The following is a 27,596-nucleotide window of genomic DNA, read 5'->3' as shown; positions in this document are numbered from 1 at the left end:
CCGGGTCAGCAGATCCCGCGTACAGACCCTCCGCTGCAACGGTACTCGGTACTCGGTACTCCCATTGTTTCGGGGGTCTACTTTTGCGGCGTCCGATTTGCCCTACACTTCCTCCGGGCATTTGACTCAGCCGCTTAGCTAATAAGGTCTTTCTACGTTATGCTTTTGCGGCGTCCGATTTGTGGTATACTTCCTCCGGGGGGGTGGCTCGGCTCCGACTTGGCATTTCTTGGTCTGCTTGGGGGCCCAAGGTAAGAAGAAATGGGGCTTTGCGTTGAGTGAACCGAGCCTTGGAATCTTCTTACATCAGGCATACTTAGAGCTTAGTAAAAAGTAAAACTATGGACTATGGCGTTCGGTATGCCGTGCGGTCAACATACCATGACTGTGCTACGAAAGTAGCAAGTAAACACCATTGACATAAACAATGCATTCAATTCGTTTAACAATCTCGCTATGCATCGTCAAATAATGACAGCGCAGGTTGCCAACTCCAAAAGACTCCTAGAAACAAATATATCCCGCAGTCTAACCCTGACCCCCCGTTTCTCGCATAGGTGTTGTAGTTTCAGTGCATCCATGCTCTGGGCCCCAAGGTCCCAGAAAGACTTGTCCGCGTCCACATCCTGAATCTCAAGTCCCAAACATTCACAAACTACATCCGTGAGGTTATTCTCGAGCTCCTGTTGCCCCGTAGTACTATCCGTCTTGTTGGTCCCATTGGTCAACTCGGCCGAACCCTCGTGTGAAGGTGTTAGCCCTACGGGACTGCCCTCGCCAGGGCAAAATGACATCTGAACGAGCTGGATGATATCATCCGTCTCCCTCTCGAGAACCATAAGCTGTAATGCAAAGGAAAGCGCAAATTCCAGCCTCAGTGCGATATCTTCCCTGATACATCCCAGATCATACTCCATGTCGACCTCGAGGTCCTGTGTCGCCATCTCAGTGAACTCAAATTTCAATGGGAACTTGGAACCTCCTGTATGGCGCCACGGAATGGGCTGGACTTCCGCACCGGAGAGGTCTAGGAGGGGCCGTTGATCAGCGGCTGTGTGGTAGGTGACCATGACTTTGAAGAGGGGGTCGATGAGGCTTGGTTTGTGGGCGAGGGAGTGGCGGAGGGTGTGGAAGGGGATGACGTGTGCAAGGGCTTGTTGGCTGGTTTCGCGGACGGAGGAGAGGAAGTCGAAGATCGAGGATTGGTGTGGGGAGCGTTGGATGCGGAGGAGGAGGCGGTCGAGGAAGAGGCCTGGGAGGGACTCGGTACCGGGCTCGGTGCGGTGCGTGAAGGGAGCAGCGACGAGGATGTCGTCGCGGCGGTCGACGCACTGGAGGCTGAAGAAGACGGCGGCGAGGATGAGCTGGTGCATGGTAACGGAAGCTTTGGCGGCGAGGTCAGACAGCTTGCGGTACATTGAGGGGGGGAGTGTCCAAGAGCGGGTGAGGCCGATGTATGTTGCTGGTGCTGGGGATGGGTTGCCGAACGTAAGTGGCGAGGGGGGGTTGGAGAGGTACGAGGACCAGAAGGTGAGCGCTCGGGGGTTGGGTTGTAGCGTCGAAGCCCAGTGTGCCCAGTCGATATAGGTCAGATTATCTGGTACGGTGGAGGTGTTTGTTGTTTGCGAGTTTGACCTCAGGAGGTCGTATGTCCTGGAGACCCGGTTGAGATAAGTCGCCATTGTGGCTGCGTCGCCAACGACGTGGGACATGACGACCACCAGCATGGCTTGCATGGGGGTTCCTATAATAATCGAGACATCTACTGGTGGTTCTGTGCTCAGATCAAACGATTTGGTAATTCTGCCGTGGACGAATGAGCTGAGATTGCCGGTTTGGACCACGCGAGGGACCTTGACAGATCCTGGGGCCTGTTGCCGGAAGAGCGTGCCCTCAATAACGGAGTATCTGGTGCGAAACACTTCAACATCTGCTGTAACCCTCTGAAACGCGTCTGCCAGGGTTTCGGCGTTGATGTCACCCCGGATCTTGCAAACGAAGTTCATGTTTCCGGCCGGCGAGCCGCCAGATATGAGGTGGTTGAGCAGCATTTCTTTCTCGAGGTACGACAGTGGGAGCTGGCCGTTCCGCGCCACCGGGGTCATCTCCAGGAAGGGCATTGTTGAAACTGTACGCGGGTCGCTTACAAGTTCGTCGATGGCAAGAGACAGATCTTGAAGGCTATGATGGCGAATTACTTGTTTGAGTGGCAACGGCCGGATATTCCAGCGTTTGGAGATGGCTTGAGCGACTTTGATCTGCAGTAAGGAGTGTCCTCCGAGCTCAAAGAACCGGTCACTGGGACTGATGGGCGTCTGGTTCAGATCACGCCCAAGCATGTCCGCCCATATCACCGCTAGAACTCGTTGCGTATCCGTCTCAAGGTCTTCAACAACAGCACCATCCTTTCCATGATCCCTCAGATACCTCTGCAATGCGGACGAGTCGACCTTGTTATTCGCCGAGGTAGGAAGTGTCGCAAGCGCGATGATCCGATTTGGGACGGCGTACTGTGGGAGCTGTGTCTCAAGGCTTTTGGCTAAGCTTCTGACATCAATGGTCTCAGGGGTCATAAAGGCAACAAGGTTTCCATTAGACACAATGAGCGCAACATTGCTAGCCGTTGAGGCTAGTTTGGAAATTGTGCTTTGGACCTCCCCAAGGTCAATGCGAAACCCGCGGAGTTTGATTTGATTGTCTTCTCGTCCGATATACTCGATGTTTCCATCCTCCAGCATTCTTCCAATATCACCTGTCCGATACATTACTTGGCCAGGGTTGAACGAGTCGCTAAGGAAGCGTTTAGATGTCTCTTGCTCGTTGTGAAGATACCCCGGAGTGACCTGCACTCCCGAAATATAGATTTCTCCGCTCACTCCCATTGGCACGGGACGTTTATTGGAATCGAGAAGATAGCATGACAAGCCCGGAAGTGGTTTACCGATGGACACTCTGTTTCCTGGGTGCAGAATCGCTGTTGTAGATATCAAGGTGCACTCGGCAGGACCGTACCCGTTGATCAAAGTTCGTCCGGCCGCCCATTTATCGTTGAGAACTTGGGATACGGCTTCTCCAGCAACAGTGATTACCTTCAGGTTGGGATAGTCTGTGGGTTCCAAGGTTGCAAGTAGGGACGGAGTTGCCATCGTAGCGTCGACTCTCGCAAGATGGGATATGGGGTTCTCGGGGTCTTTTAGGACCAGAGTGGCGCCAAAGCATATGGTGGAAAAGACTTCCTTGATGCAGCAATCAAACCCAAGGGACAGCATCTGCGCATTGCGCTGGCCCGGACGGGAGTACAATCGTCCTTCTGGCTGGGAAATCACATTTAAAATACCTTTGTGCTGCAGCTGGACCGCTATAAGCTTATCAGTAACAAGTTCGAACATTAATATGTAGCGTAGCATGTTTAAAGTTAAGCATACCTTTAGGCAAGCCCGTACTTCCTGAAGTATAGACCAAGCATGCAACAGTATCACCGCTGGGACGATTGCGACTGGTTGCAATCGGTGAGCCGGAAGATGAAGATATTTCCTGCATAATAGACTCCATGTTTAGAGACGGAACCCCATTGCACAACGGTTCCTGACTGGAATTGGCGTAGAGGATCAATGCTGCTCTGCTATTTCGAACCATGTAGTCTTTTCTATCGCGAGGCAGTTTCTCATCTACTGGACAGTAGATAGCACCGGCTCTGATTATCGCAACCATGGCCAGAAGCCAAAGAAGAGAGCCATCGCTAATCATACAGGCCACGCTCCCGGGCTGGATGTGCTGCAAAAGACGCTGGGAGATATGCTCCGTCATCCTTCCAAACTCCCTATACGTGAGGCGCCCCGTCAACCCTTCGACAGCATAGATGTCAGGATGCGCTTGGATAGAGTTTTCAATAGCCTCCGTTAAACTTTCTGGCACTTTACAGGCGCTGACCGGCTGCCCTGGCTTCGCAATCGACATCTCATACACTCGATTGTTGAACATTTGTCCGGTGACATTGCTCAAGTCCGTGTCTGGTTGCGCAGCAATCAGGTTCTCAAGGAGATTACCAAACTGGCCAATCATTCTCTGAACAGTTGCATCACCAAAATGTGACCGGCGATAAATAAATCGAACCTCGAATTGGCCATTGGCGTTATCCAATAGAACGGTGAGTGGGACCTGAGTGGCTTCCTCATAACGTATATCCCTTGGCTCAGGGACCTCGCTTGACTTCCAGGGTGTCTGTGGAAAGTCATACTGCAAGGCAAAGAGTGTCTCAAAAAGCTCTGACGGATTGCACCCACAGCCTTCTTGAATCAATGCAACAGGAGACCATTGGAACTCTAGGATGTCACACAGCCTTCTAAACACACTTTGTACAAAACTGTATGTGGACTGGGCCTCCTGAGTGTTTATTGCTAGTGGTAAAGTATTGATCAATGGCCCGATGATGTTTTCTACACCAGGTATAGGCAAGCTTCTTCCAGATAGAACAGCTCCGAGCGCTGCGCGGTCTGTGCCAGAATACCTGGAGAGGAGAAGTCCCCAAGCGGCGTAAAGAAGTGTGGCCGGTGTAACTGCAAATCGATCCCTAGCAGCATCCTCCAGGGCAGACACGCTGACAGTGAGTTTTCGAGATAAAGCTGCTTGTGTATAGTCGCTGACATCAGAGGGTGGTGATACTCGAAGTCTCTGAGCAGGAGTGTATCCGTCTAAGTACTCTTTCCAAAATGAAACGGCTCTATCCGAGGACTCAGCCTTAAGCTGACCTATTGCTTGCGCAACTTGAGCAAATTGGGGTGGTGCCGGGATGGGTTTACCATCGAGACAAGAGGCGAAATCTCGCATCAGAGTTGCCATCGACCATCCGTCAATCAAGCTGTGATGAACCGTCCAGACAAACCGGGTTCGTCTCCTCGGAGCGATAATCAAGACAACTCTTGACAACGAAGCTCGGTTCTCTGCGTCAAAGTCGGGGAAGTCGGCCACGTCCAGATGCTCTTCGCGTCGACAAACTGACTCCCACTCCGATTCTGTGACGAATTTCTCCTTCCACGAAAAGTCCGGTTCTTGGGAGATTATTTGGGTCCCATTTGATGCAGTCAAGACAAATGCAGTCCTCAGGATCTCGTGCGTCTGATGAAGACGAACCCAAGCAGCACGGAGAGTAGATGTAAGGTCTTCTTTCTCTGGATGATCCAAGGTAAATGATGTCTTGATAAATGAAAGACCTGGAGTAGCAACACTAGCACCGAGCAATCTGGTTTGCATGTCGGTCATAGGTGCAATTGTCACACCTTCATCAAGCGGCCGGGTTGTTGAGATATCGTGCCTTAGTCGTTCTATCAAATCTTCCTGGGCAGAAAGGGCATGCGGGATATCGCTCAACTCCACGACAGCGGCAGCTATATTTTCGACTGTATCCAACAAAAGCACCTCGGCGACACTGATACCGAAGCCCATTCTCCTCAGAACCGAAACTAACATGACTGCTGCTAGTGAATGGCCACCTAGATGGCGAAAAGACGAAGCCGGAAGAATTTGCGATTCTGGCAGGCGGAGGACATGAGATAATCCTCGACGAACGGATTCCACTGCACCAAGGCCTCTCTCAAGACTGGCCGTATCTGATCCTTGCTCTAGCTCATGCATACGCATTAGGCTTCGTCGGTCGACTTTTCCGTTGCTTGTTCTGGGAAATTCGTCTAGCGAATATATCGTATCGGGGACGAGGAACGACGATACCGTATTCGCAAGATATTCGCGGAGTCCCTCTTTGGCAGATGTAGGTGTGACAAAAGCGATGAGTTGCCCCTGAGACATGAACGCTGATGCACTGTCAACTTTGTCGTAGGACAGTAGAGCAGGCTCGACATCTGCTTCGAGGTTGATCAGGAAGCCCCTGTTCTTGACCACACTGTCCCTGCGACCGCAAAACTGTAGCCCATGCTTGGTCCGCCTGCCATAGTCCCCGGTTTTGTAGATTCTGACCCCGTTCCATTCGACAAAAGCGCTGTTTGTGCGCTCTGGATCATGGAAATAGCCCAATGCGAGACCTAGGCCAGCAATGCAGATTTCTCCTTCGACGGATTCCATACCATCCTCATCAAGTAATGTGACAGTGCTGTATGAGATTGGGTATCCAATAGTAATCGGAGACCCAGGCAAGAGTTCTCCCATAAACGCTGTACATGTCGTCTCGGTAGGTCCGTAGGCGTTGTAGAGCCGTCGGCGGGGAGAGGACCATGCCTCTATCAAGGACGGGCTTGGGCTTTCACCACCGAGGAAGATCTTTTCCACCGTATCAAAGCCCGCCTTAGGGTCCAGTGTAACCAGGATACTTGGAGTCAATGGCAAAACATGGCATGTTTTGGCCGCGGTTTCAAAGGTTGACGGATCGGCCAGGACCAAGGTTCCCCCGTTGCAGAGGGTGTTAAACATGACTCCGGCACAGACTACGTGTTTTGAATTAGGAGGACGCTCACACAATCAAGAATCAAGTAACTCACCGTCAAAAGCGATGGAACAGATGAGTAACACCCTTGTGCCATGTGTGGTGTTGAAATTGAATGGCAGATCGCCCCCTTCTTTCACATAACGAGAAATTGATCTCTGGCCTATCTTCACTCCTTTCGGTATCCCTGTCGTACCGGACGTGAAGATAATATAGGCTAGATCGTTTCCTCTATCGATCGAGTCCTCATCGTTTCGTGTCCATTGAGTCCCGTTACTCGTTACAGTCTCATCGAAGTCGTTCCGCTCCAACGCCACAACTGGGTACGGGTAATGATCTTTTGGACACGGCGATGTTGATACAATGATTTGCGGGTTGACAGTCTTCAAAACAGTGTCTATTCGATCTTTTCCCCACGAGTCGATGTCGATGGACACATAGGCGGCGCGGAGTTTCAAGATCGCCAATGTCGCTGCTACCATTGCGACTGATCTCTTCGATAGAAGGGGAACTATACAGCCTGCACCCACGCCGGCCTGGCGAAGACGTTTGCTCCAACTGTCGGACAGAGCATCGAGCTGGGCATATGTGACCCTTTCCCAGGCTCCCTGGTCTGCAGACTGTGTTCCATCTTCGATCGCAACTGATGAAGAGTGCTTTTGCAGTTGATCGTGGAAGTGGTCCAGAAGGGTAGGAGCTCGGTTGGCCATTGTTGCAGACGGCTGTATGGTGATGCTGGTAGTAGTGAGAGTCAGGTTCATTGGAGCGGCCTTCCAACAAGTATGCTCGAGCCGTACCACTTCAAAAAAACCATTTCTGGGATGAAGCCTAACGCCGCTTAATGCTGGCGCCTTCAAGCTGAGTGAGATGGTGCCGGACGCCGCCCCCGGACGGCCTCGGGGGCCCGGGGGGTAATATGTCGGCTCGTATGGGATATCCACCGAGCACTGCCAGGCGTAAGCTGACTTGATCATTAATAGCATCATAAACACTACTTCCTTCGATAGAAACCTGCCGAGAAAAATAATTGCTATCGCTTTACTGACGGATCAAACTTTACCGAGAAACGTTTGTACCTGACCGGCAGAGATTCAGAATGGAAAACGAACTTGAGCATTTGAACTGGAACATCAAGCATGCGTTGTTGCAGCTTGAAGGTCCTTTGGCGCAGGAGCTTGATTCCTGTCTTGAAGTGTCTCCAGGGGCGCTGAGTCCGTCGAATTCAGTCTACCAGAAGATCTTAGACACTGTGCAGGTCTTGGACAAGCTTCTCGTCACCCTGACTCCGCCCCATATGACGTTGGTAGATGGAGTTTTTGGTAAGCCTTTCAGCAGCCCATGCACTTTTTATAGCGAAACGCGACTGATTTAGCAATCAGCTTTTACGAACAGCAAGGTCCTGCTGTGTGCGTCCGAATACGCACTGGCGGACCACGTCCAGAAGCTGCAGCCTTGCAGCATTTCGCAGCTGGCCGAAGCCACCGGATTGCACGAACAAGGTTTATTCCAGATAGTTCGCTATCTGCGTGAGATGGGGTACTTTTCACAGGATCCTAAGACCGGCCTCCTGTCCAACAACCGGCTCTCCAACCTCCTCCGCAAAGACCACTGGGCGACCTGGATCAACTGGGTTGACTTTTTCCCGCGCGAATACTATGACCTCCTCTCGCGTCTGCCAGACCAGTTGCGAAGCGATCAGCCAAAGACTGCCACAGAGCTTTTCTACAACACCGACAAGCCCATCTACCAGTATCTGGCCGAAACTGGCAGAGCTGCCGGCTTCCACAAAGTCACCGGTACGGGTAGTGTCGTCGAGGCCCCTGGGCTGCTGGCCGACTACCCATGGGAGGAAGTCAAGTCGGAGACTGTGGTCGACGTCGGCGCCGGAGTAGGAGACTTTATCCGGTCTTACCTGGAGAAGTTCCCCGATGCCACGGCCGCTGCCTTCGAGCTGCCGTCGACCGCGGAGATCCTCAAGCAGCGGTTCCCCGACGATGACCCTCTGACCAGCCGAATCGTCTCGATCACCGGAGGGGACTTCTTCCAGGACCCAATTCCAGAATCATCTGTCTACCTCCTCCGATGGATCTTGCATAACTGGGGCGACGAGGATTGTATCAAGCTGCTTCGTCGAATCCGGGAGACCATGGTCATCAAGCCGGGAGTAAGCCGTGTTTTGATTATTGAGTCGGTCTTGTTTGACGGGCGTCTGGGACGCGGGGCCCGGTACGCTGATATTCGCATGCTGGCCAGGTGCAGGAACAAAGAGCGCACGCTGGGGGAGTATCGAAAGCTGGCGGAGGAGGCTGGATGGCGGCTGAACCGGGTGGTCTCCCCCCGTGGATGTCTCACTCAGATCATGGAGCTGCGCCCTGTGGGTGCATGCACGGGGTCACCACGTGCTAATGGTAATGGCAATAGTGCCGGAGGATTGGAATGGGAGTCTGAGTTGATGTAGGGTAGATACCAGTGGTCTATTAAATGTCACGGGCTCTTGATTCTGTGATTTGAAAGTTGGGAAGTGTCGTTATGCTTGTCTGTAAACAGCCTGAATACCAAATGAGAGAGAGCTAAATCCTCGACATTTATGTGTGTGACTGCAGCATGCTATCTACAGTAACAGATAGTCGTGTATATTGCGCACTCTAGCCGAGTCGCACAGCTCGTATACCATATATAATAACATCCTCCAATCTGAAATATGATCGAGTAATCCACAAATTATAGAATTCAGGCTATTCAGGTGATATATACACCGAGTATACTGCTGTGAAATTAATGGGGAGGTGCCCCTTATAAACTGTAGGTCCTATAATAACATATCATATTCTATTATGCGAGTTCCCTTTCTGGAGCAGGCAGGCTAATGTTCACAAGGTTGCAAGAGAATCGGAGCCGGGTTGGTTCAGCTATTGTAGTTCCTGCGGGACAGAAATCAACTGAGAGAGTGGATCATCCGATTAAGCTATTATTTACTCTAACATTACAGGGAGCAAAATTGCAACCAGTCACTCGCAGCCCCTTCCATCAAACTTTCTTCATGAGTCGCGGTCCGCCCTTGAACACCCGAGCGGTCCCCGTGCATACCCCCCCGAGAATCATCGTTGCTCCAGCAAAGCACATCAGACCCGTGAATTTGTTGCCTTCGCGGTCTTTGATTGCCCCTTCGATAGGAAGGCCGGTCAGTGCTCCCAGCGCAATGGCCAAGCAGAAGCCGCCGAGCTTCACCCCGATCTCATCCACACGGTCTTCCGCAAGCGAGACGACACAAGGGGGCCCCAGGCTCACGAAGCCGCCGCTGACAAAACCGAAGAGCAAGGCAAACACAATAATCCCGGCCAGAGACGTATGAAACTCCAGTGGCAGCCAGAAGGCCAACACCAAGACTCCGGAGAGACTGGTCACGATGCACATGGTGTTGAACTGTCCGATGATGTCACTTACCCAGCCAGGCACAATCCGGCCAACCAGGGATCCGGCATTGGCAATAGCCAGGGTGTACCGAGCAAAGCTCTGATATCCATGGAGCGCAGCCATCTCTGGGAGGTAATTCAGGGGCGCAAAAAGCCCCCACATGGTGAAGAAACAACCCAAAACGAAGAAACCCCAGGGCAAACTCTTGAATCCACGAAGACCACTGCGGCGGGGAGTAGGTTCTGTAGCATCCTTCTCTGCAGAGGCTTCTTTACTTGCTCTACCAAGCGGCGGGTAGGGAGACGAGCAGAGAAGGTTGGCAATGAACAAAAGGATGCCTTGCATGAGGGCAGTCCAACGAACCGCCGACGCGAAGCCGACCTGTTCTATCAGTCGAGGGAGCATACATGGATAAATCACTCCACCTGCGTCCGTCATTAGCCATCAAGATGTGAGTTTGGTTGAAGAGGTTCGCCATTCTTACCGAGACTGCTACCCGCGGACACAATGCCAACGGCCAACCCTTTCTTAGTCGAGAACCACTGCGTCGCCGTCGCCATAGCGGGAAGAGAGAGCCCAGCGGCAGCCAGACCGAAGGCGACTCCCTGCGCCAGCATGACCTGCCAGTACTTGGTGCACAAGCTCAGCATGCATACGGAAAACACAGCCCCGATGCTGAATGGTGGAAGCGTCCGGCGACATCCATAGACATCAATCATTTTGCCGACAGCGGGACCGAACATAAAAAGCAGGAAGATCTGAAGGGTAGTGATCCACGCCAAGGCTGATGATGTTTGGTCCTTGAGCATGGTCTCCTGGTAGTACAATTGGAAGATCCCACATCTGTTCTCGGGAAGGTCAGTGAGCTGTTTCTCAAACGAGACGAAGAGAGAAGAGAAGAGAATCGAAACATACGCATTGACGTAGCCGAATGAACAAAACTGTAGCAAAAACGAGCCTGCAACGCAAGCCCACGCCTTGGCACCACCATTGGGCGGCACGCGCTCGAGGGGTTTGGGGGCCAGGCCTTTCTCCTCGTTTTCTATTGGGCTGATCACTGAGGGAGCTTCGTGCTTAGGCGCTTCTTCCGACATTGCGATGGAATATTGCGTTGAGAAGCAATTACCGTAGAGGGTCAAAGCTGCAGAAACACGAGAGTAGGATGCATGGAGGATGAGGGAGACAGACGTCGTCGTCCATGGTGTGGGAGTCTTTTTAAGGAGAGGATGGAGGAATCAGCTCGGTCCTCGGGGAAGGGGGGAATATACAGAGAGACATTCGGCCTGAAAGCAACGGGCGGAGATTCGTGCGGAATAGGTCATCATAACAGTGATTACTAGCTACCTAGTCAACTAGTCCGTAGGTAGTTAACAGTGAACAGTACGCAGTTAGTTAGCAGACAAAACAAAGTTAAGGAAGATCACCGTCAACGCGATCCGCATCCGTTTGATTAGTTCGTTCGCTTGTTCGGCCGAGCTAAAGCAGCCCGGTTAGCTCGGCCGAGGATCTACAAGCCTGAGCTCGGCCGAGCCTTCTTGAGAGTTACCGTACATACTCAGTACTGTACTCCCGTACTCCCGCACCTTAGCGTAGGCCGCCTGGGCCTACTGAGCCTACTGCGGCCCTAATTGTGTCTCGGCGGCCACCTCGCCAAGCCCCGTAACTCCAAGCCTCTAATGCTTCTAAACCCAGACTCCCTCCGAGCACGCCTTCCATAATCTTCAACCCATTGTGATTCCAGACCTTTTTACGAGGTGAGCTGACCATCGGCCGGTTTTCCGTCCTTTCCCTTCCCTTCCCTTCCCTCGTCTCACTTACCGAAACATTCTATCTTGGTCAGAAATTAGACTCTTCGAGCTAGGCTACTCTCCACGCTGCACGCTTATTTCTCACTAAATACGAAGCGACCCGCGCCATCTTATCCATCTCGTTCATCATACCCTTCCATTCAGCAGAAGTGGTAAGTCATGGAACCACTCTACTTCGATCAATCAGCGTCTGGAGATGAAAGCTGACCATAATCTCTTTTGAGTGTCTGTCATCATGGCCATGCACTCCCCTTCCTTCACTGCCATCCCCTGTTAATTTTTAGCACTCGTGTACCGGCCTGCCAGCCTGCCAGGCTGATCGTAGCGATTGGACGCCAAGGAAGTGTCAGCATGATTGTTGCTTCGCTATTGGACTCCGCCATCTGTCAGCGATTTGGGCAATGAGACGATCGTAAGAGCATCCTTTTGCTAAGTTCTGCAGTGTGGCCTTTTTTTGGCCCCATCGCGCCGCCTCTCCTATTTGAACCCCCTTCCGGTAGCGTTTTTCTCGTTTCTTGAAGATGCTAAGCATCGTCACCGGATAAGAAACCGCCTTGGTTGAGAACTCTTGGCACCACTATGACTTCTACACTTCCTTATTTGACCAGTCCTCCAGCAACCCATCCGAGCAATTCCGATCACAAAAAGCTACGCTCGGCCTGTGATTCGTGTCATCAGTGCAAGGTCAAGTGCTCGGGGGGGTCTCCATGTTTCCGTTGCACGTCCAAGGGCTTGAACTGTCGCTACGGTTATCAAAACAGGGCAGGAAAGCCCAAAGGGAGCAAAAACCGGAAGACATTAGAGAGAGAGCATCAGCTACGGATGGAATGGCTGACAAGTCAATTGCGGGATGCCAACGGAGGGCTGGGAAACCTGAACATCGATCTCTCCGATCCGACGACACTACTACCAAGTCCATTTTTCCAGTCAACCCGCTGGAAACAGGTGAGTCGCTGCCTCTGCCACCCCGGTTACCTACTGTCTCTAATGCTCGCAGGGCCATATGCTTCCCCAATCTTCTGTGCAGCCGACGCCGGCCAACCAATGCATCAAGTCGACCGAACATGAGAGCGAATGCCTTCCCACGCCGCAGGGCTTGGACACGTGGACCATGGACCTAGGCCCGATTGCTCAGACCCCCAGGGAAAGCACATCAGAGAGCCTTGAAGCTTTCACGACACCCATCTCATTCACAGGTGGCGGCGAGACGTACTTGCGGCAACTCAGTGACCCCACCACACCGATATCCTTTGGGTTCCCGTCCCCTCATGCGCGTCTCGACGGGACGGGGGATCCGTGCGCCTGCGTTCAAACACAAGCGGTCAACATATCCACTCTACATCAGCTCACCTGTCGTGACAGGTCCGATCGATTCGACTTGGCCATGAAATCCATCACATCCACCCTCGAGACGTGTGAGAAATTCGTCGTCTGTGAGGCCTGCGACAAATCCGTTGCATCCATCCTCCTAACGCTTTCCGCAATCGAGCTGATCTTCACATTATTTGAGCAACTGACCATGAACAACCGCCGCCTGTCGCCTCCGGAAGAAGAGCAGCGCCTGATCCCCTGCTCGCTGGGGGACTACAAAGTCACCAAGGAAGAGAGTCAGGCTATCCGGAATGTTCTGGTCAAGATGACCCTCTCCAAGGGGAAACAAGCCCTCAATGCATTACAAAACCTGGTGAATGGATCCGTAGACTTTCTGGACGAAAGCGGGCCATGCGAGGCTTCCCAGCACGACTCCAACAACGCCAATGAGCCAATGCTGAGTGGCTTGTCCGTCACCGATCGAAATTACATGACCCAATGTATCAGCCGCAAAAATGCGGCATTGGAGGTTCTCATGGCCGCGGTTGCCGTCTAGATAGACCAAAAGCCAATAGAAATCAACAAAAAAAAAACAAAAATAGAAATAAAATGTGGCATGACCATGGCTACCTTTGCTTCCCTCTCTGAGACACGTTGACAACTTTAGGCACTGTAAGACTGGGCTGAAGTATGAAGTAAGGTCGTACAATCACCATTTCGCCCGCATATGTTTCAAAGGGAACCCAATCACCATTGTTACAGCTGGCTGAGATGAAAACCCCCTTATCCAATGGCTGTGCTGGCGCTTGAGGAATGGAAGAGTACATCTCTGCAAGGAGGTGAAGAAAAGCCACAGAATGTTTCGGAGGGTTGACAGGACTCCATACCTCAGCTGGCTTGAATCTATGCTGACCAGGGCAATTTACTAGGTTGATCTCCAGCAACATTGAGCAGCACTCGCCCCCGCCCTCTCCCCACATCACAGTCCCTTGAGGAACGTGCAATTCAGCCACCCCTCTCCCACGAATCCCGCCAAACACCTCTCACGGCGCGCCCCAGTGAGGTGGTACAAACTGGCGCTGTATGACGCTGAACCCTAGGTACCTCCTGACCCACGAGCCCTCTTGGTCTTTTACCCACCAGAGAGGTTGGCAGACCCATTCATGCGCCCCCGCGCCAGCGCCAGCCACTCGATGTGTGTGACTGTGATGTCCGCCAGTGGCCCAGCAGACCGCCACCTCATTGCCGGCGAGGACTTCCAGACTTTCGGGTATCTTTCTCAGCCCTGCAAAGCAGTCTATCCTGACCCCTTGTCAATTGGATCTCATCTGTACCACTCAGCTTTGCTGTTGGCTTGAAGTTCGGGCCCAAGGTGAGGCCTTACCTTAGAGTTACTTTTTAAGGCTTAAAGTGGTACTACCAAGGGGAAGGGAGAGGAAAGCAGGCCCGATCAGATGGTATCCAATCATTCCGATGACATTGGAAGCATTTCTATCTATCTAACCTGCCAATAGGCGAACGGGAAGATCAGCATCAGCTGGATGAGTTTCTCAATGTGATTCTTCATAATGGCAACACTGACCGGGGGTCTTTCTACTGTCTGCATCTAGACGCATTATTCGGGCAGCCCTGCAGACGTTGGGGATGGAATCGAATTTTGACTGTGGTAAAGAAATGATTGGCATTTCCCCGGCCCTAGACTGCGTCACCATTCTAGTGAGTAGAAATCTCAGCCTTTCCCCGGGAAAAGTGGCAGGGGGCGGTTCAGGTGCTATGTCCTAAAAGGTACGATGAGGCAGCATTTACAAAAGACGGGTATCAGAAGGCAAATAGCTACATAACGGAATCCATATGTCCTCGCTGTACATGATAAACATTAAGAGTGTAGATAGAGTCCCGATCATTAGTCGAGCTCGTGGGTCGCCCATGGGTCGCCCGTGGAAATTCATCTAAAGGCATGTTGCCTCATTTGACGCCAGGAATCCGCGACTTTGCGCTCCAACCCAGGAATAGGCGTCCGCGACCTTGTGGTCGGCCACTCGTCCGTGGCAGCCTGGAGTTGACCCTTGCTGATCGCCAGCGAACGCCTCAGTTTCTCCTGTCGGACAGCCGCCCGTCGGGAGGCTCTCAACTCCTCTATGCGACCTTGTCCGACACGGTGTCGCCGGACAAAACAATCCTCCAGCAACGCGTTGGCGTCGAGCAGTTTCTTCGGCACCGTCTGCACGACTTGGAAGACTTCCATGGGATCGGATACGGCAAGAATGTCCTTCTCGCAGGCCTTGAATATAGCCAGCGACACGCGAAAAAAAGTTTTGGACCCCTCAAAGAAGAACACATCCCAAACGCGCAGCGTCGTCTCCAAAGGCAGGCTGCCAATGAACAACGACATCAGCCAGTTTGTCAGGCCCAGCGTGATATCCGGAAGCCGAGAGTCCACCGTCAGGGCGGGAGTCTTCGACCTGCCCGGGTTGCCAGCGATCTTGTTGTAGATATGAGGTAATGTCTCCTTCAGTAAGACCATGAGGATCCAGAGATCGATGTTGGCACCTTCGAGGCTAATCTCATGGGTGCCCGGCAGATACACAGACGTCACGATGTGCAGCATCCAGAATGCTTTTTCTTCCGGAAGAAAAAGCAGGAGCATACCGGTGATAAAGTTGAGCGATTGCGTGTAGCCCACCCTGGGATTATAAAGAGAAAATGCATAGAGAACGCGACGGAGTGACTGGATCATCTGAGTCTCTACAGTGACCGAGCTGTACTTCGGGTTGCTGCTGCCAGAGCTAGTGCCCGAGGTCATAGCTTCGTCGACGAATTCGGGTTTGAAGTGAACGTTATCGGGGAAGGTCCGATGCAGATCGCGCTCGATGTGCTCCTTATCATCGTTGTTGGGAGAATCCATGGCTTCCTTGACAAGCCGGTCATACAGTCCCGGATTCCGCTTGAGGAGATCAAAACCCCCAGCATACCAGAACCAGGCCGCCCCACGAAACTCAGATGGAATCCCCTTGCGGACAAATCGCTTCATCTTGGACGACTTGGCTGGGAACACTGTGGGTTCGGACGTCGGCAGTCCGTTCTCCTTGAGTAATTCTGCCCATTTGACTCGCCGGCTCGCCACAAACTCTGAATATGGACCATTCCAAGCCTCGTACTGTTCAAGGGTAATATAGTTCGTTTTCTTGCGGAATCCATACCGATCACGATGCTGTGTCCCCGTCAGAAGGGGAGGAGGTACAACGCCTGAAAGTAGGACCTTTGTCTCCGACGGATTGACGGCCGGGGTTTCCTGGGTTTCCTGGGTCTCTTTCTGATTCGATGACTCTGCTGGGGGTTCTTCGTCATTGGTCTCTTTCAAAAACTGCTCATCTTGTAGATTTCTATCTACCGAAGTCAACTCGGAAAGCGGCGGGACCGGCGGCAGATCATTGGAAGGATGGAGGTCAGGAGAGTTCTCGTCGGAGCTGTGTCCATCGTCGTACGTGAGTTCCGTCGGCGGGCGTGGACTGATAGGTCGCATTTTGCTGTCGTCACCAAAGCCCGGTGAAGCTGGCTCCTCCGTCACATCGCTGAACCCATCCAAGTACATGGAAATCGCGTCTTCAACGCTCATCCCGCCATCCTTTTCGTAAGGGCCATCCGGAGTGTCCGGCGACAGGTCGGTTATGGAGCTGCTCTTCGTCAAGACACTGCTGCGTTCTGTTCCGCTGGCTTGCTCAATGCTTGATCGCGACGTCATTGCCGAATTGACGCTGGAACGGAGCGCTTCGTCTGAATAGACGTCGGAGGGTCCATTAGGCGTATACCGAGGTAATGCAAGGCCTCGGGACGGAGATTCATTGGGGTAGCGTTCGCGTGGCGGCGGTCCCCGCGGGCGGCTGCTATACATCCTCGAAGTCGACATCGAGATTCGTAATCCTGGTCGGCCCGGAGGAGGACCTCTTCGGTAAGACGGACGCTGAAAATCATCTTCTGGTCGGGCCAAGTTTGGGGAGGGTGAACGAGGGAAGGTCGGAGAGCGGTAGGTTGGTTTCCTCAGCGCGTTTTCATCAGGTCCCCTGGCTTGAGAAGAGGTGCCACGGAGAAAAGGGTCCTCAGGATGAGGATATGCAGATGCTTTTCGGGGAGGATGCGGCGCCGGCGGTAAGAGGGGGGAGGGAGATCGAGATGCGCCGGCAGTGGAAGGTCGAGGATCAGGAGGATGGATTCTCAGAGGATCGAGGCGTAAATGAGGTGGTGCTTTACGACTCCTGGCTGTCTCACGTTCGCCTTGCCGGGAGGACCACTGAAGCTCTCCATTTTCTGTGACCATGGCCACGAGATAGAACCCAGTTCCCGCTGGACATTTGTCGATAACGCAATGGATGACGAACGGGGTGTAATACCACGGTCAGACAGTTACACGAATATGAGGGTCTTTGGAGAGGAGGAACGAGAGTCGTAATTAAGATAACGAGGGTTTGAAGAGCCAACGAAAGGATCGCAGATACGTGGTTTGGGATTTCCGTTGGGAGGTCGTATAGCCCGAGCTAACGATAACGGCGGAACGGGACAAACAAATGAGCGTCAAAATATTAGAACAAGAGACGAGAGGATCGAAGAAGGCCCCAGCACCAAAGCCAGATGAACTCAGTCCATTGGACCAGCAAAAGTCACAGGATCCTACCAGAGGTTCAATTGAAGACTCGATCCCCAGGAGAGGACAAGAAGAAAAAGGATCCCGTATTGTGGATGGAGAATCGAGGTCGGGATGAAAGCTGGAAAAGGACGAGAGAAACGAGATCTAGCGCTTTTCTTAGTGACACTTAGTCTATGGTACGTACGGAGTACTCGTAGGTTTCATAGCCCATTCGTTCGTAAAGCGGGTAGTACTCCGTAGCGGTGTTATGATTTATGAATGTTGAGATGATGCGGAAAAGGGGAAAAATGAGGCCAAAACTGCCTCGATTGGGTCTAGCGCTGTATCAACTGGGTTTCTCCCCCTCCACCAGACGCTGCAAGTAATTTATTTCAAGAAAATGTTGGAGGGAAAAGACACTAAGCCAATGAGCTCGTTTAGATTTGCATCTTCATTTCCGAGTAATGAAGTATGAAGATTTCCGGGCTGTTTCGAGTTAACAAAAGATGACGATCGAATGATATCAACAGATGCCTCCGTCCTTGTCTTGAGCTTGGAAGTTGGATGCGCTGTAAATCAGTCTAAAGATGCAGGGAACTCTATCTACGTTTTTATCCAATGTCCAGTGTGCTGTACTCCGGACCAGAGGCATCGATCTCATCTTTCTGAGGAGAAATAGATGGGTAGATACAGTCGACTCTGCTAAGGTACCTACAAGTAGGCTGCAGGAGTCGTCCGAGTTACATCGATAAACCCATCCATAGGTATGCAATAATTTACCCCTCACCCCTGCCGTCGTTCGCCAGTATGACAGATCCAGTATCCAATTAACTAGTAGGTCATATATGCAGGTGACATGACAGCCATCTATCTGCTCCATGCTATGGTTCGACTCTAGTCTATGTATCTATTGAGTAGTCTGCACTCCGCAGATTAAATCAACCAACGACAACTGAGTTCCCAACCAAGGGTTCGACCTTCGTTCCGTTCCGTCTTCGCTCTGCATCAGTACTGACACTGGATTAGAGGTATCACACCCATGGATGCATACAGTATATACTTGGGATAGGAGGCCTTCAAAAGTACCTTTCCCGCCCATTCAAGTTCTCGAAGCGAGTCTCGACATGTCCCAAACCACAGACCGTGAATAAAAGTAAACAATATGATAGCAATGAAATGCGCGTGACGCCCGCTAATTCTTCAGGCAGTCTCCTCCAGTGTCTTGTTTTAATTGATCAAATGTGCGGCGCTGAGATTTGCCTTGGAAGTCGCCTAGTCTAGTCTAGAACCCTTCATTCGTTCCCTCGCGTTTCATCTTCCGCTAAGGTGCTCCAGAGAATGGGTGTGCTCCACCCAAGGGTCTTTTTCCAAATTCTTATCCCTTATCCAGCACCGACCCAAGTCCGAGGGGAGGAGTCCCTATTTTGATCGTCGCTCGAATACGGAGTACGTATGCACTTGGTGGAAATTGATCCGGTTGCCTTGAATGGGCCGATTCAATTCCAGTCGTCAAATGTGATGTACCTTGTGTCGGGCTACGGCTGTTCCCGTTCAAACAGTTCCGGTTATCCCTGCAGGCTGTAGCTGTACTCCGTAGGCTGTAGGTTGTAGCACCTTGTCAATGCATGAATGCGGAGTATTGGCTCAGATGGGTTAATATTATCCAGAGGCCAAGAAAGAGGCTCAAGCCCTCTGTACCCCCTTGATATGCCTTTATCTCTTGTTTATTTTATAGAGGAGTCAAAACGGCGGTACTGCCAACTGAGTCATGCATTCTGTCGACAATGTCATCCAACGTATCAGCTGTGTTGGAGATGGTATGTTCGGTCGGAATTGATCCTGTCTCTGGATTAAGCTACGGAGAGACCGCATGCCTAAATTAGGCGCTTTTTCTGCATAGTCATCTATGATATGCCTTCCGTATTCTCTAGCGCGGAAGTATCTAAAGAATATGACTCGTACTCTTCACATGCTTATGCGAAACGTAGCAGCGCCGGCCTTCGACGCAGGGATAGTCTGAGCGCGCGCCCGCTGCTCTCCCTGACTGAGAAAGATGGAAGAATAAGCGCAAAGTGGAAGGTCGACAAGGGTCCATCGTCCACCGAGCCCGACCGTAAAATGCCAGGATGAAGACAAGCGCAGTCGAGATATCAGGGTGCTGAGGCATGCAGAAAAAATATGACAGACACCCAGTCTTTAAACTGTCGCATGCAGAAAAACGTTGAGATTCTTCCGTGTCCCTGATTCTCGCGCAACGACTGCGCACCAGCCATCACTCCATCCAACCACGCCCTTTACTCCGATGCATACTTCCTCGTCCACTCCCGGGCAATCTCCTCGTACCGCTTGGGATCATTCTTGTATTGCTCCGCGATCCGTCCTTCAACCGCATCGTCCGGCATGGGCTCTTTGAGCAACTGCCGCGCGAACTCCAGCACAGCCGAAATCCGCGAGCTGGGTTTCCATTCGTCGGGCCGTAGCATGCCTAGACACATACTCCCCTTGTCGTCATTGGTGACATTCGGATGGTAGATCTTCGTCGCGAACGATACTGTCGGCGGTTTGAAGGGATACTCGGTGGGAAGGACGAGCTTGACATGGAATTTGCCTTTCTATGGTTTCGTGGACAGTTAGCGCTGCATTTTGACAGAAGCGACATTCAACGCGTGGTCACTTACGTGGTACGGTGAGCCTTCTGGTCCCTCCATGTAGACTTTCCATTCGTACAAATTCGACTCATCCACCAGCTCGACGGTGATGCCGGCGGGAGGACTCTCTGTCAACTCGGCAAGCTCCTGCAGAACATTTATCCCGTTAGCAAGCAGGTAGAACACTAGAAAATTCGAGGCGACTTGATCCCAGTGACGGACCTTAGCTATGCGCTTCTGGCTACCCATGTTCGCGGCTCTTTACGAGACTGGGACGGTCGGTAGAGATGTTCCTGGGTTTGATGGAGACACAATAGAGTGCTATAAGGTGGCGAGAGGATCCCTTCCTACTGTAGGTAGCAAAGATGAGTACCCAGGAAGATGCTGCCCGTGATATGCGTGCAGCGTAACAGCTCCTGAGCCCCCGACTAGCTCACAAGGCGGGGCCGTGACGGGTAAGTGGGGTGGAGTTTAGCACTGGCGTTCTTTGACCTACAGTAAGTGACGACAATAAGTTCCAGAGACTGCCTTTGGCGGTGGATTATTTCCAACCTTGCCAGTGTAATTTTTCTGTTTATGCTTTGATTGGGGCACCCGTACCTGATTGAAATGCTTGTCAAGCGATAATCAGCAACAGTTAATGATTCGGGCTACAGAAGCAATTGAAGTAGATGGTCTAATCACTGTTTTACAATGATCCTAGCACAGGGGACACGTTACAATGAGGGCAGTGTAGTGTTCGTCCACATACTTTCGGATTTGAGGAATCACACAATGCCAGCTGCAATCCTGTTCGGCCAAAATCACCTTTGTGAACTAGACTCCAATCTATTCAAAAACCTTCAACATCAACTATTGTTCCCGTTGCAGTATGACCATCAGACCCATAATCCCAAGGAGGACCGTCTTGAGCCACGGATGCTCACTGAGCATAATAGTCACATATCCCACCATAGGCATATACCCCCGCACGCTGCCAACAATATCCTCCTCACGATGTAGAAAGTCCTGGTTTTTCGCATACAACTCGGTATCATCGGCAATGTTGTTGTCTCCCTTGGTGAGGAGCATGTTGGGAGGAACGGAGGAGGCCCTATGACAGATTCGCCTGGTCAGTAATTGTTCGCAGCAGATCGAAGCAGAATGCAAAACGCACTCATTAACCTCCTTGACCTTCTTCGCTTTGCCTTCGATTTGAGGGAACGTTCTAACGACGCGATGCACGATCGGGATATCCTTGCCTCGGACGTTGTAGACCACGATTTCACCTAGCTCTGCCCGCGGGCTGCGGTTCCACAAGAATAACAGGTCGCCTCTCTGGAAGGCTGGCTCCATGGAACCGGAGAGCACAACGACGATGGGTGACGAGCTCGCTCTGTAGAAATTCGAACTCACGGTTAGTCGATTGAAACCTGTCCTTCCGAGGCTGGTACTGACGTGAACACGGAGAGGCCCTTCCACAGCATGAACGCTGTGGACAGGACCAGCGCAAAATTGAGGACTTGCGCCATAGACTGACGCGTGCTAGACAGATTTGACGATAAAAAAGACAACATCGTGACGGTTGTATATGGCCTGAGGAAAGGGTGAGTCTGGCAAAGGAGGTTTCGGAGATGCTCCGGAGGGCAAAGCTAGGTAGCTTAGTGTTAAATGCCAAACGATATCAGTAATAAGATTAGATGTTTGTGAGAGCGCAGACACTATCGTCAAGACCAATATGTTTCTGGCAACCAACTGTTAACAGTTGCTCCGCTGGTATTGCAAAAAGAGAAGTGAAACCGACGAATGTCTGAGCTAAAGGCCATGTGGTTCGAAGCTACCTTGGCTTTGCGGGAGATCAAACACCGTTATCGATAAACAGTTCCTTCAGCTCAGCTTCTTTCAGAGTGATTAAGATTCCATCCCCATCAGTTGGAACAATTTAGTCGGTATAGTATTTCCCTTTCATCTAAATTGAAACTCGATGATGTTCTGATACTGCAACTTGCGAATAGTAACATTCTTGAAACAAATTGTAAAAGCATGCGATCTATAGAGGTATACTCCACCCAATATATAGTCTAGACAAACAGCTGACATGAGACATAAAGATAATGAACAAACGTGCAACGTACTACACAACAAGGACATATAATTACAAAAGAGTGATGGAAAGAATGGGTAAAAGAAGCAAAGAGAAGAGAGAGTGAAAGCCTCACACTTGAGCAGGGGGTGATCTTTTCTCGTTCGCATCGAGAGCGTCCCAGTACTTCTCCTTCCTTCCTTTATTTGCGATGAGGCCGATCACGTCAAAAGGATCAATGAGGGTCTGCAGGAATGGTCGACCGTCTTCGAATCCCGGGCCTTCAATCTCTGTGACACCGTCCTTTGTGAGATAGATCTTGTTCGAGCGTGGGAGCCATTGCATGGGATGCAAGACATTGAGTAAAGTGGTATTTGTGAACATGACAGCTGTCTCAAAAACCCAGAAGAACCATTCGTCTTTCAGAATGGGACTCAAATCTGAGACGTTGTAAATGTTGAGGCTCGCAGCGGTGAAGTACTCGACCGTTCGGTAGATGGTTCGCACCGTGATAAGTGTACAGCTGCATAATAGAACATACAAGGGACGTTTGACCTTGTTGCTCAAGACGCCTCCACGGCGACAATTGAAGTAGAATTTGATTGCAAGGGCGACAAATCCCGCCATCAAGGCGATCTGCAAGATTAGCGCAGCTTTGAGTAGCGCTTTGCCAGTATTCTGCTTGCTGATACTATTGCCTGTATTGGCCACCAGAGAAGCCCCATTCGCTGTGATCACCTCAATCACGATACCCAAGGCAACAAATGTTGAAAACACTCGGCCGGGATGAATTGGCGAGTGGTAGGGGACATAGTATAGAAGGCGGCCCAGGGTGAAGAAGTTGGCTCCTTCGTAGACAGGACTATCAAAAGTCAGACATCGCGAGCGAGGACAATGAAAAAAAATGAAAGACAAACTTACGGTCCCACCAGCAAGAGAACATTACTTGCGATAAAGATGCTTAAGTCGTCCCAATGACCGAAAGCGCCAATGGTCCGCATTATGAACCCTGCTGTGAAGAGTGTAGCGGACCATGGCAGCAAGCCTGTCACCTTCCAAGAATTGTATTTGCTGTGGCCCGGAAATCAGTGCTTGTCATTTCATCTAGGAGGCAGCTATGTCATACCAACACTGATAAATATGCATGAGACCAGACGCAGCAAAAAGCAATGCGAAGGCAATAGGGGCACCTTTATTTGGTGCATAATACCAGTAGCTTCCTTCTTCTACGTAGATAGTGTCAGAGACTGTGGTGGCTATATTGACGAGTGGTCGAACGGGGCTTACGGTATGGTGATCTCGCTTCTAACATGATGATGCTATATCAGAAGGCACTCTTTTCCGATAGGACTTGGTAGAAGACAGCAGTAAGAGAAATTTGATAACTTGACTTGCAGCAGTCTTGGTTTATCACGATGTCGTCTAGGATGTCGAACCTACGATATGGACCATAGAGGCCCTTTATATTTCCGCAGCCCTCATGATCCCCCTTCATATCTCTGCAGCCCAGGGCAATTTGGCGAAAGCGAGGTGCCCAAACAGGTGTAGCAGCTTATCCAATAAAGGCAAATAAGCTACAGCCTTAGTACAGAAATGACATCTCTGGTTCAGCTGGGTCGAGGCGCAGTCTTACCCGATGCCCTGATTTGTGGCTTACAACCATTTTCTCGTATAAAACAGATCCAGGAGCAACATGTACTAAGTGCTAAGAACAAATGACCATGGCGGAGAATACGAGTAACCAAATTGGGATAGTCTCTCATGCTTGGGCTGCTTCTTGATCCACTGTTCCAATGTGCTTCAACCAAGATTGGTGCTGATTCGAGGTTAGGCGAGTACGAGCGGGGCTGAGGATAGGATTGGGGTAAAGCCAAGCCTCGACCAACGGCCAGCCAGCCTGGGTAGGCTGAAGGGTCAAAGACATCTCGATTCGCGAACCGGGGAAGTAAGGTTGTAAGCAGTCGACAGACTGACCTCCATGGCCTTCATTGCACTGACGATTCGATGAACTGGAGGGACACTCACTCGGGAATGTGTTGGGTACTGGGCGGAGACAGAAGTACATGTCAATGTGGCAGCCTGAAGAAGATGGCATCAACGAGCGACTTCCATTTTAGGACGTGTTGTCTGGACAACCAAAGCCTAACCCGATGAGGAAAGAGAATATCGTCCCTGTCAACTGTGGAAACCATCCAGAGCTGCTGCCATGAAATTGTCACTCTTTTGGCTTTTGCTTTGGTTTTCAACCTCATCTCACTTGAAGGCATTCGACCGACACCTACCGGTATCGCCATCATGAGTACGACGTCAAGACCTTCACAATCCTCCCTTTTCCAGGTCTACCTGCGACTTCGGCCTCCCGTTTCGCAGCACCAGGATCCTTACGCTGAACGTTGTCTTGTGATTGAGTCTCCAGAGGAGAAGACCAACAATGCTGAGAGCGATGGGGCGCCATCGGCTCCTATTCCAACACATATTATACTACAGCCACCAAATGATGCCAGGAAGCGTGCCGTCGAGAAATTCGGCTTCACCAAGGTTTTCGACGAGTCGGCTTCCCAACTGACTGTCTTTGAGGATACTGGGCTGGAATCTTTAATCAGAGGCGTACTTCTTGAAGGTAGAGATGGGTTGGTTGCCACACTGGGTGTGACAGGGAGTGGAAAGGTGCGAACAATAAGGACTGTATGGGACTGACTGGGAAGAAAGATACTAACGGCTCTTGCGGACAGAGTCACACTATTCTCGGCTCAAAGACACAAAGAGGTCTTACACAAATGAGTTTCGACGTTATCTTCCGGTCCCTGGAATCAACAATCAAACCACCGGACAACTCCATTAGCCCTGTCCTCCTGTCCTCAGTAGCCGCATCAGATGCCTCGGAAGCCCAGTTGTTCACGGCGCAGACATTCCTCGAAGCGGTATATGGCGATTGGAGTGGCGATCGTGGAAGAAACTCTCGAGCACAAACGCCCATGAGCTCCTCTAGGGCCGAGACACCAATGACGGTACGGTACCCCATTTCTCTGAGCCCGTTGCAAGGAACCCAAGCATTACGTCCATCAATTCCCGGGCGTGCATCCAAACCCTCTACTGGTCCCTCAACCCCTCAATCCCCCCTCAAAGGAGCTGTTTCCCCTGGACCGCGCTGCACCTACCGTATTGGTCCAACGGCGCTCTTCAAGGAGAGAATTCGCCGGACTATCCTAGGTCCTCCCAAAGCACCTTTATTCACCGCCACAGACAGAAGCCCATTCGATCATGCTAAACAATCTTCTCACATACTTCAGGAACCGACTCCTGCCCTCATCTTTCCTCGTCGCAATATGCCTCAAAAGCCCAACGTTCTGCCTCGCTTGCCGGATGTTAGCCACTTGACCGTCGAACTAAACCATAACTCCGAATACATCGTCCTCGTCTCAATGTATGAGGTGTACAACGATCGAATCTTCGATCTACTGTCGCCTGCCGTCGTACCCGGCCAAGGAAGTGCCATGTCGCGCCAAGGAGCAAATGCCCAGAAAGACCGTCGCAGACCCCTTCTGTACAAGTCGACCGAAGGATCCCCTGACAGAAAGGTCGTGGCTGGCCTCCGCAAGATTGCTTGTAGCACATACGAAGAGGCCCTGGCAGTCCTCGAAGTCGGGATGACTGAGCGTAGAGTGACAGGGACCAGTGCTAACAGCGTTAGTTCCCGGAGCCACGGATTCTTCTGCCTTGAAGTTAAGAGGAGGATGAGAAATAAGAGAACAGGAGAAGAGACGTGGATTGGTAACACGCTCACTGTTGCAGATCTTGCTGGTACGTCACTGAGAAATCGGTTGTCATTTCTCTTCTGACAATTATAGGTTCTGAGCGGGCGAGAACTGCAAAGACGGCGGGATCTACCCTAGCCGAAGCCGGTAAAATCAATGAGAGTCTCATGTATCTGGGACAATGTTTACAGATGCAGAGTGAAATCCAAGAAGGGAAGGTGCGTTTCATGATGCCGACGATATCTCTTTCCTTGCTGACCCGTACTAGACCGCTCTGGTACCTTTCAGGCAGTGCAAGCTGACAGAATTGCTGTTTTCGAACTCCTTTCCGTCTTCAAATCAGCTGCCTGGTTTCAACCGCCACCCGCAGAAGGCGATCATGATCGTTACAGCTGATCCATTAGGGGATTATAATGCGACATCGCAGATTTTACGTTATTCCGCCTTAGCTCGAGAAGTAACCGTTCCCCGAGTGCCATCTCTCACCGAGTCAATTCTGTCCAGCACGCTGGGCTCCTGCAAAGGAGCCGCCAGCGGGCGTAACTCGCCCAACCTAGCCTTGAGTGAAGAACTTGAGAAGGCAGTTGCCGAGATCGCACGACTAACTTCTGAAAATGAGACGTTGGCCGTGCGACTTGCAGAAGAGGAGATCATGAGAGCCGAGCTGGAGATGAGACTCAAGTCGAGTGAAGAGAAGTGCCTGCTCATTGAACAGGAGGTGCGTGAGGAATGCTGGGCCGACATGGACGAGCGAATGGAAGAGGAGAGGAAGCGGTGGCAGAATGCGTTTGACGAACAGGTCCGTATTCGATTTTTGGGTTGGCATTTGACTGCTTCTAACACACTCAGATTGGCCGCAATGATGAACATCTTGATAAGAAGATTGAATTGTTGTCTCGTGGCTTCCAAGGTAAGAACGTCACCCACGACCACATTGCCTCAAACTCGGCTAACATCTATAACCCAGTGTATGAAGACCCCGGCTCAGCTACCGATCAGCGAGTAGAAGAACTGGAACTGGAGAATGATCAGCTGCGAAGCAGGATTGCTGCCCTCGAACGTGAACTCATGGGCCGCTCACCCACCAAGAAGCCGAAATCTAAGAACGCATTGGAGCCTTCGCATGGATCCAATCACCTTGGTCGTGAAAGTGACATCGAGAGCGCACTCCGTCGTATGGACCAGCTGAAATTAGCTGACAGCATGTTCTCTCCTGCCACTTCCGGCAACTCATCCCCCAGCAAGAAGCACAGAAAGATGGCAACTCGCAAGTGGGATTTTGCCCCTGAGGAAGATATCTAGGTTTAACCAGGTTTCGAACTTCTGTCTTCGTTTGAGTTTTTCCTTTGGACGGAATACCTTGGGTCGATGATAGGAAAGGAGTTTTGGGCGTTGATTGATCGCTGGAATAGTTGAGATACCACATCAGTTATTAATGCTTGCCTAATATACATGGTTTCATGAATAATCCCGAACGCCACTTGCCATTCACTCGTTCAATGCGCCCAAACACCCTTCACGTCATACAACAAGAAAAAAACAGG

General features: G+C 51.4%; 9 protein-coding genes across 9 annotated transcripts; 3 read left to right on the top strand and 6 right to left on the bottom strand.

The window, feature by feature from the left end:
* Positions 1-464: 464 nt before the first annotated feature.
* Positions 465-7,194, bottom strand: nrps5 (nonribosomal peptide synthetase hasD; the record flags this gene model as incomplete). Its single annotated transcript, XM_749236.2, has 3 exons — positions 465-3,358; positions 3,426-6,434; positions 6,489-7,194. The coding sequence occupies 3 exons, from the start codon at positions 7,192-7,194 to the stop codon at positions 465-467; spliced, it is 6,609 nt and encodes a 2,202-aa protein (XP_754329.2).
* A 206-nt stretch (positions 7,195-7,400) lies between these two features.
* On the top strand, positions 7,401-9,030 carry hasC (O-methyltransferase hasC). Its single transcript, XM_749237.2, has 2 exons — positions 7,401-7,752; positions 7,813-9,030. Exons 1-2 carry the CDS (start codon positions 7,530-7,532, stop codon positions 8,889-8,891), a joined length of 1,302 nt encoding a protein of 433 aa, XP_754330.1. The 5' UTR covers positions 7,401-7,529; the 3' UTR covers positions 8,892-9,030.
* Positions 9,031-9,259: 229 nt separating this feature from the next.
* Positions 9,260-11,250, bottom strand: hasB (MFS-type transporter hasB). The gene is made up of 3 exons (XM_749238.3): positions 10,763-11,250; positions 10,332-10,690; positions 9,260-10,272 (listed from the first exon to the last, which is right to left on the bottom strand). Exons 1-3 carry the CDS (start codon positions 10,939-10,941, stop codon positions 9,461-9,463), a joined length of 1,350 nt encoding a protein of 449 aa, XP_754331.2. The 5' UTR covers positions 10,942-11,250; the 3' UTR covers positions 9,260-9,460.
* Positions 11,251-11,358: 108 nt separating this feature from the next.
* hasA (Zn(II)2Cys6 domain-containing transcription factor hasA) lies at positions 11,359-13,835 on the top strand. The gene is made up of 2 exons (XM_749239.2): positions 11,359-12,600; positions 12,653-13,835. Exons 1-2 carry the CDS (start codon positions 12,235-12,237, stop codon positions 13,520-13,522), a joined length of 1,236 nt encoding a protein of 411 aa, XP_754332.1. The 5' UTR covers positions 11,359-12,234; the 3' UTR covers positions 13,523-13,835.
* Positions 13,836-14,911: 1,076 nt separating this feature from the next.
* AFUA_3G12870 (putative GTPase activating protein (Gyp3)) lies at positions 14,912-17,281 on the bottom strand (the record flags this gene model as incomplete). The annotated part of the gene is made up of 1 exon (XM_749241.1): positions 14,912-17,281. One exon carries the CDS (start codon positions 17,279-17,281, stop codon positions 14,912-14,914), a length of 2,370 nt encoding a protein of 789 aa, XP_754334.1.
* Positions 17,282-19,881: 2,600 nt separating this feature from the next.
* Positions 19,882-20,484, bottom strand: AFUA_3G12850 (putative ubiquitin conjugating enzyme (UbcB); the record flags this gene model as incomplete). The annotated part of the gene is made up of 2 exons (XM_749243.1): positions 19,882-20,199; positions 20,266-20,484. The coding sequence occupies 2 exons, from the start codon at positions 20,482-20,484 to the stop codon at positions 19,882-19,884; spliced, it is 537 nt and encodes a 178-aa protein (XP_754336.1).
* A 603-nt stretch (positions 20,485-21,087) lies between these two features.
* On the bottom strand, positions 21,088-21,791 carry sec11 (signal peptidase complex catalytic subunit SEC11; the record flags this gene model as incomplete). Its single annotated transcript, XM_749244.1, has 3 exons — positions 21,088-21,328; positions 21,392-21,610; positions 21,673-21,791. The coding sequence occupies 3 exons, from the start codon at positions 21,789-21,791 to the stop codon at positions 21,088-21,090; spliced, it is 579 nt and encodes a 192-aa protein (XP_754337.1).
* Positions 21,792-22,191: 400 nt separating this feature from the next.
* On the bottom strand, positions 22,192-23,808 carry AFUA_3G12830 (putative RTA1 domain protein). Its single transcript, XM_749245.3, has 4 exons — positions 23,585-23,808; positions 23,424-23,523; positions 23,219-23,368; positions 22,192-23,159 (listed from the first exon to the last, which is right to left on the bottom strand). The coding sequence occupies exons 1-4, from the start codon at positions 23,607-23,609 to the stop codon at positions 22,430-22,432; spliced, it is 1,005 nt and encodes a 334-aa protein (XP_754338.2). The 5' UTR covers positions 23,610-23,808; the 3' UTR covers positions 22,192-22,429.
* A 690-nt stretch (positions 23,809-24,498) lies between these two features.
* AFUA_3G12820 (uncharacterized protein) lies at positions 24,499-27,354 on the top strand (the record flags this gene model as incomplete). Its single annotated transcript, XM_077804455.1, has 6 exons — positions 24,499-24,964; positions 25,030-26,098; positions 26,146-26,270; positions 26,321-26,851; positions 26,902-26,962; positions 27,020-27,354. Exons 1-6 carry the CDS (start codon positions 24,593-24,595, stop codon positions 27,352-27,354), a joined length of 2,493 nt encoding a protein of 830 aa, XP_077660606.1. The 5' UTR covers positions 24,499-24,592.
* Between the last annotated feature and the right edge of the window lie 242 nt (positions 27,355-27,596).

The sequence above is a fragment of the Aspergillus fumigatus genome, chromosome 3 (genome assembly GCF_000002655.1).
Source record: "Aspergillus fumigatus Af293 chromosome 3, whole genome shotgun sequence".
NCBI classification, from domain to species: Eukaryota; Fungi; Ascomycota; class Eurotiomycetes; order Eurotiales; family Aspergillaceae; genus Aspergillus; species Aspergillus fumigatus.
Note: the sequence above shows the minus strand (reverse complement) of the source record. Positions and strands in the feature narration are given on the sequence as shown.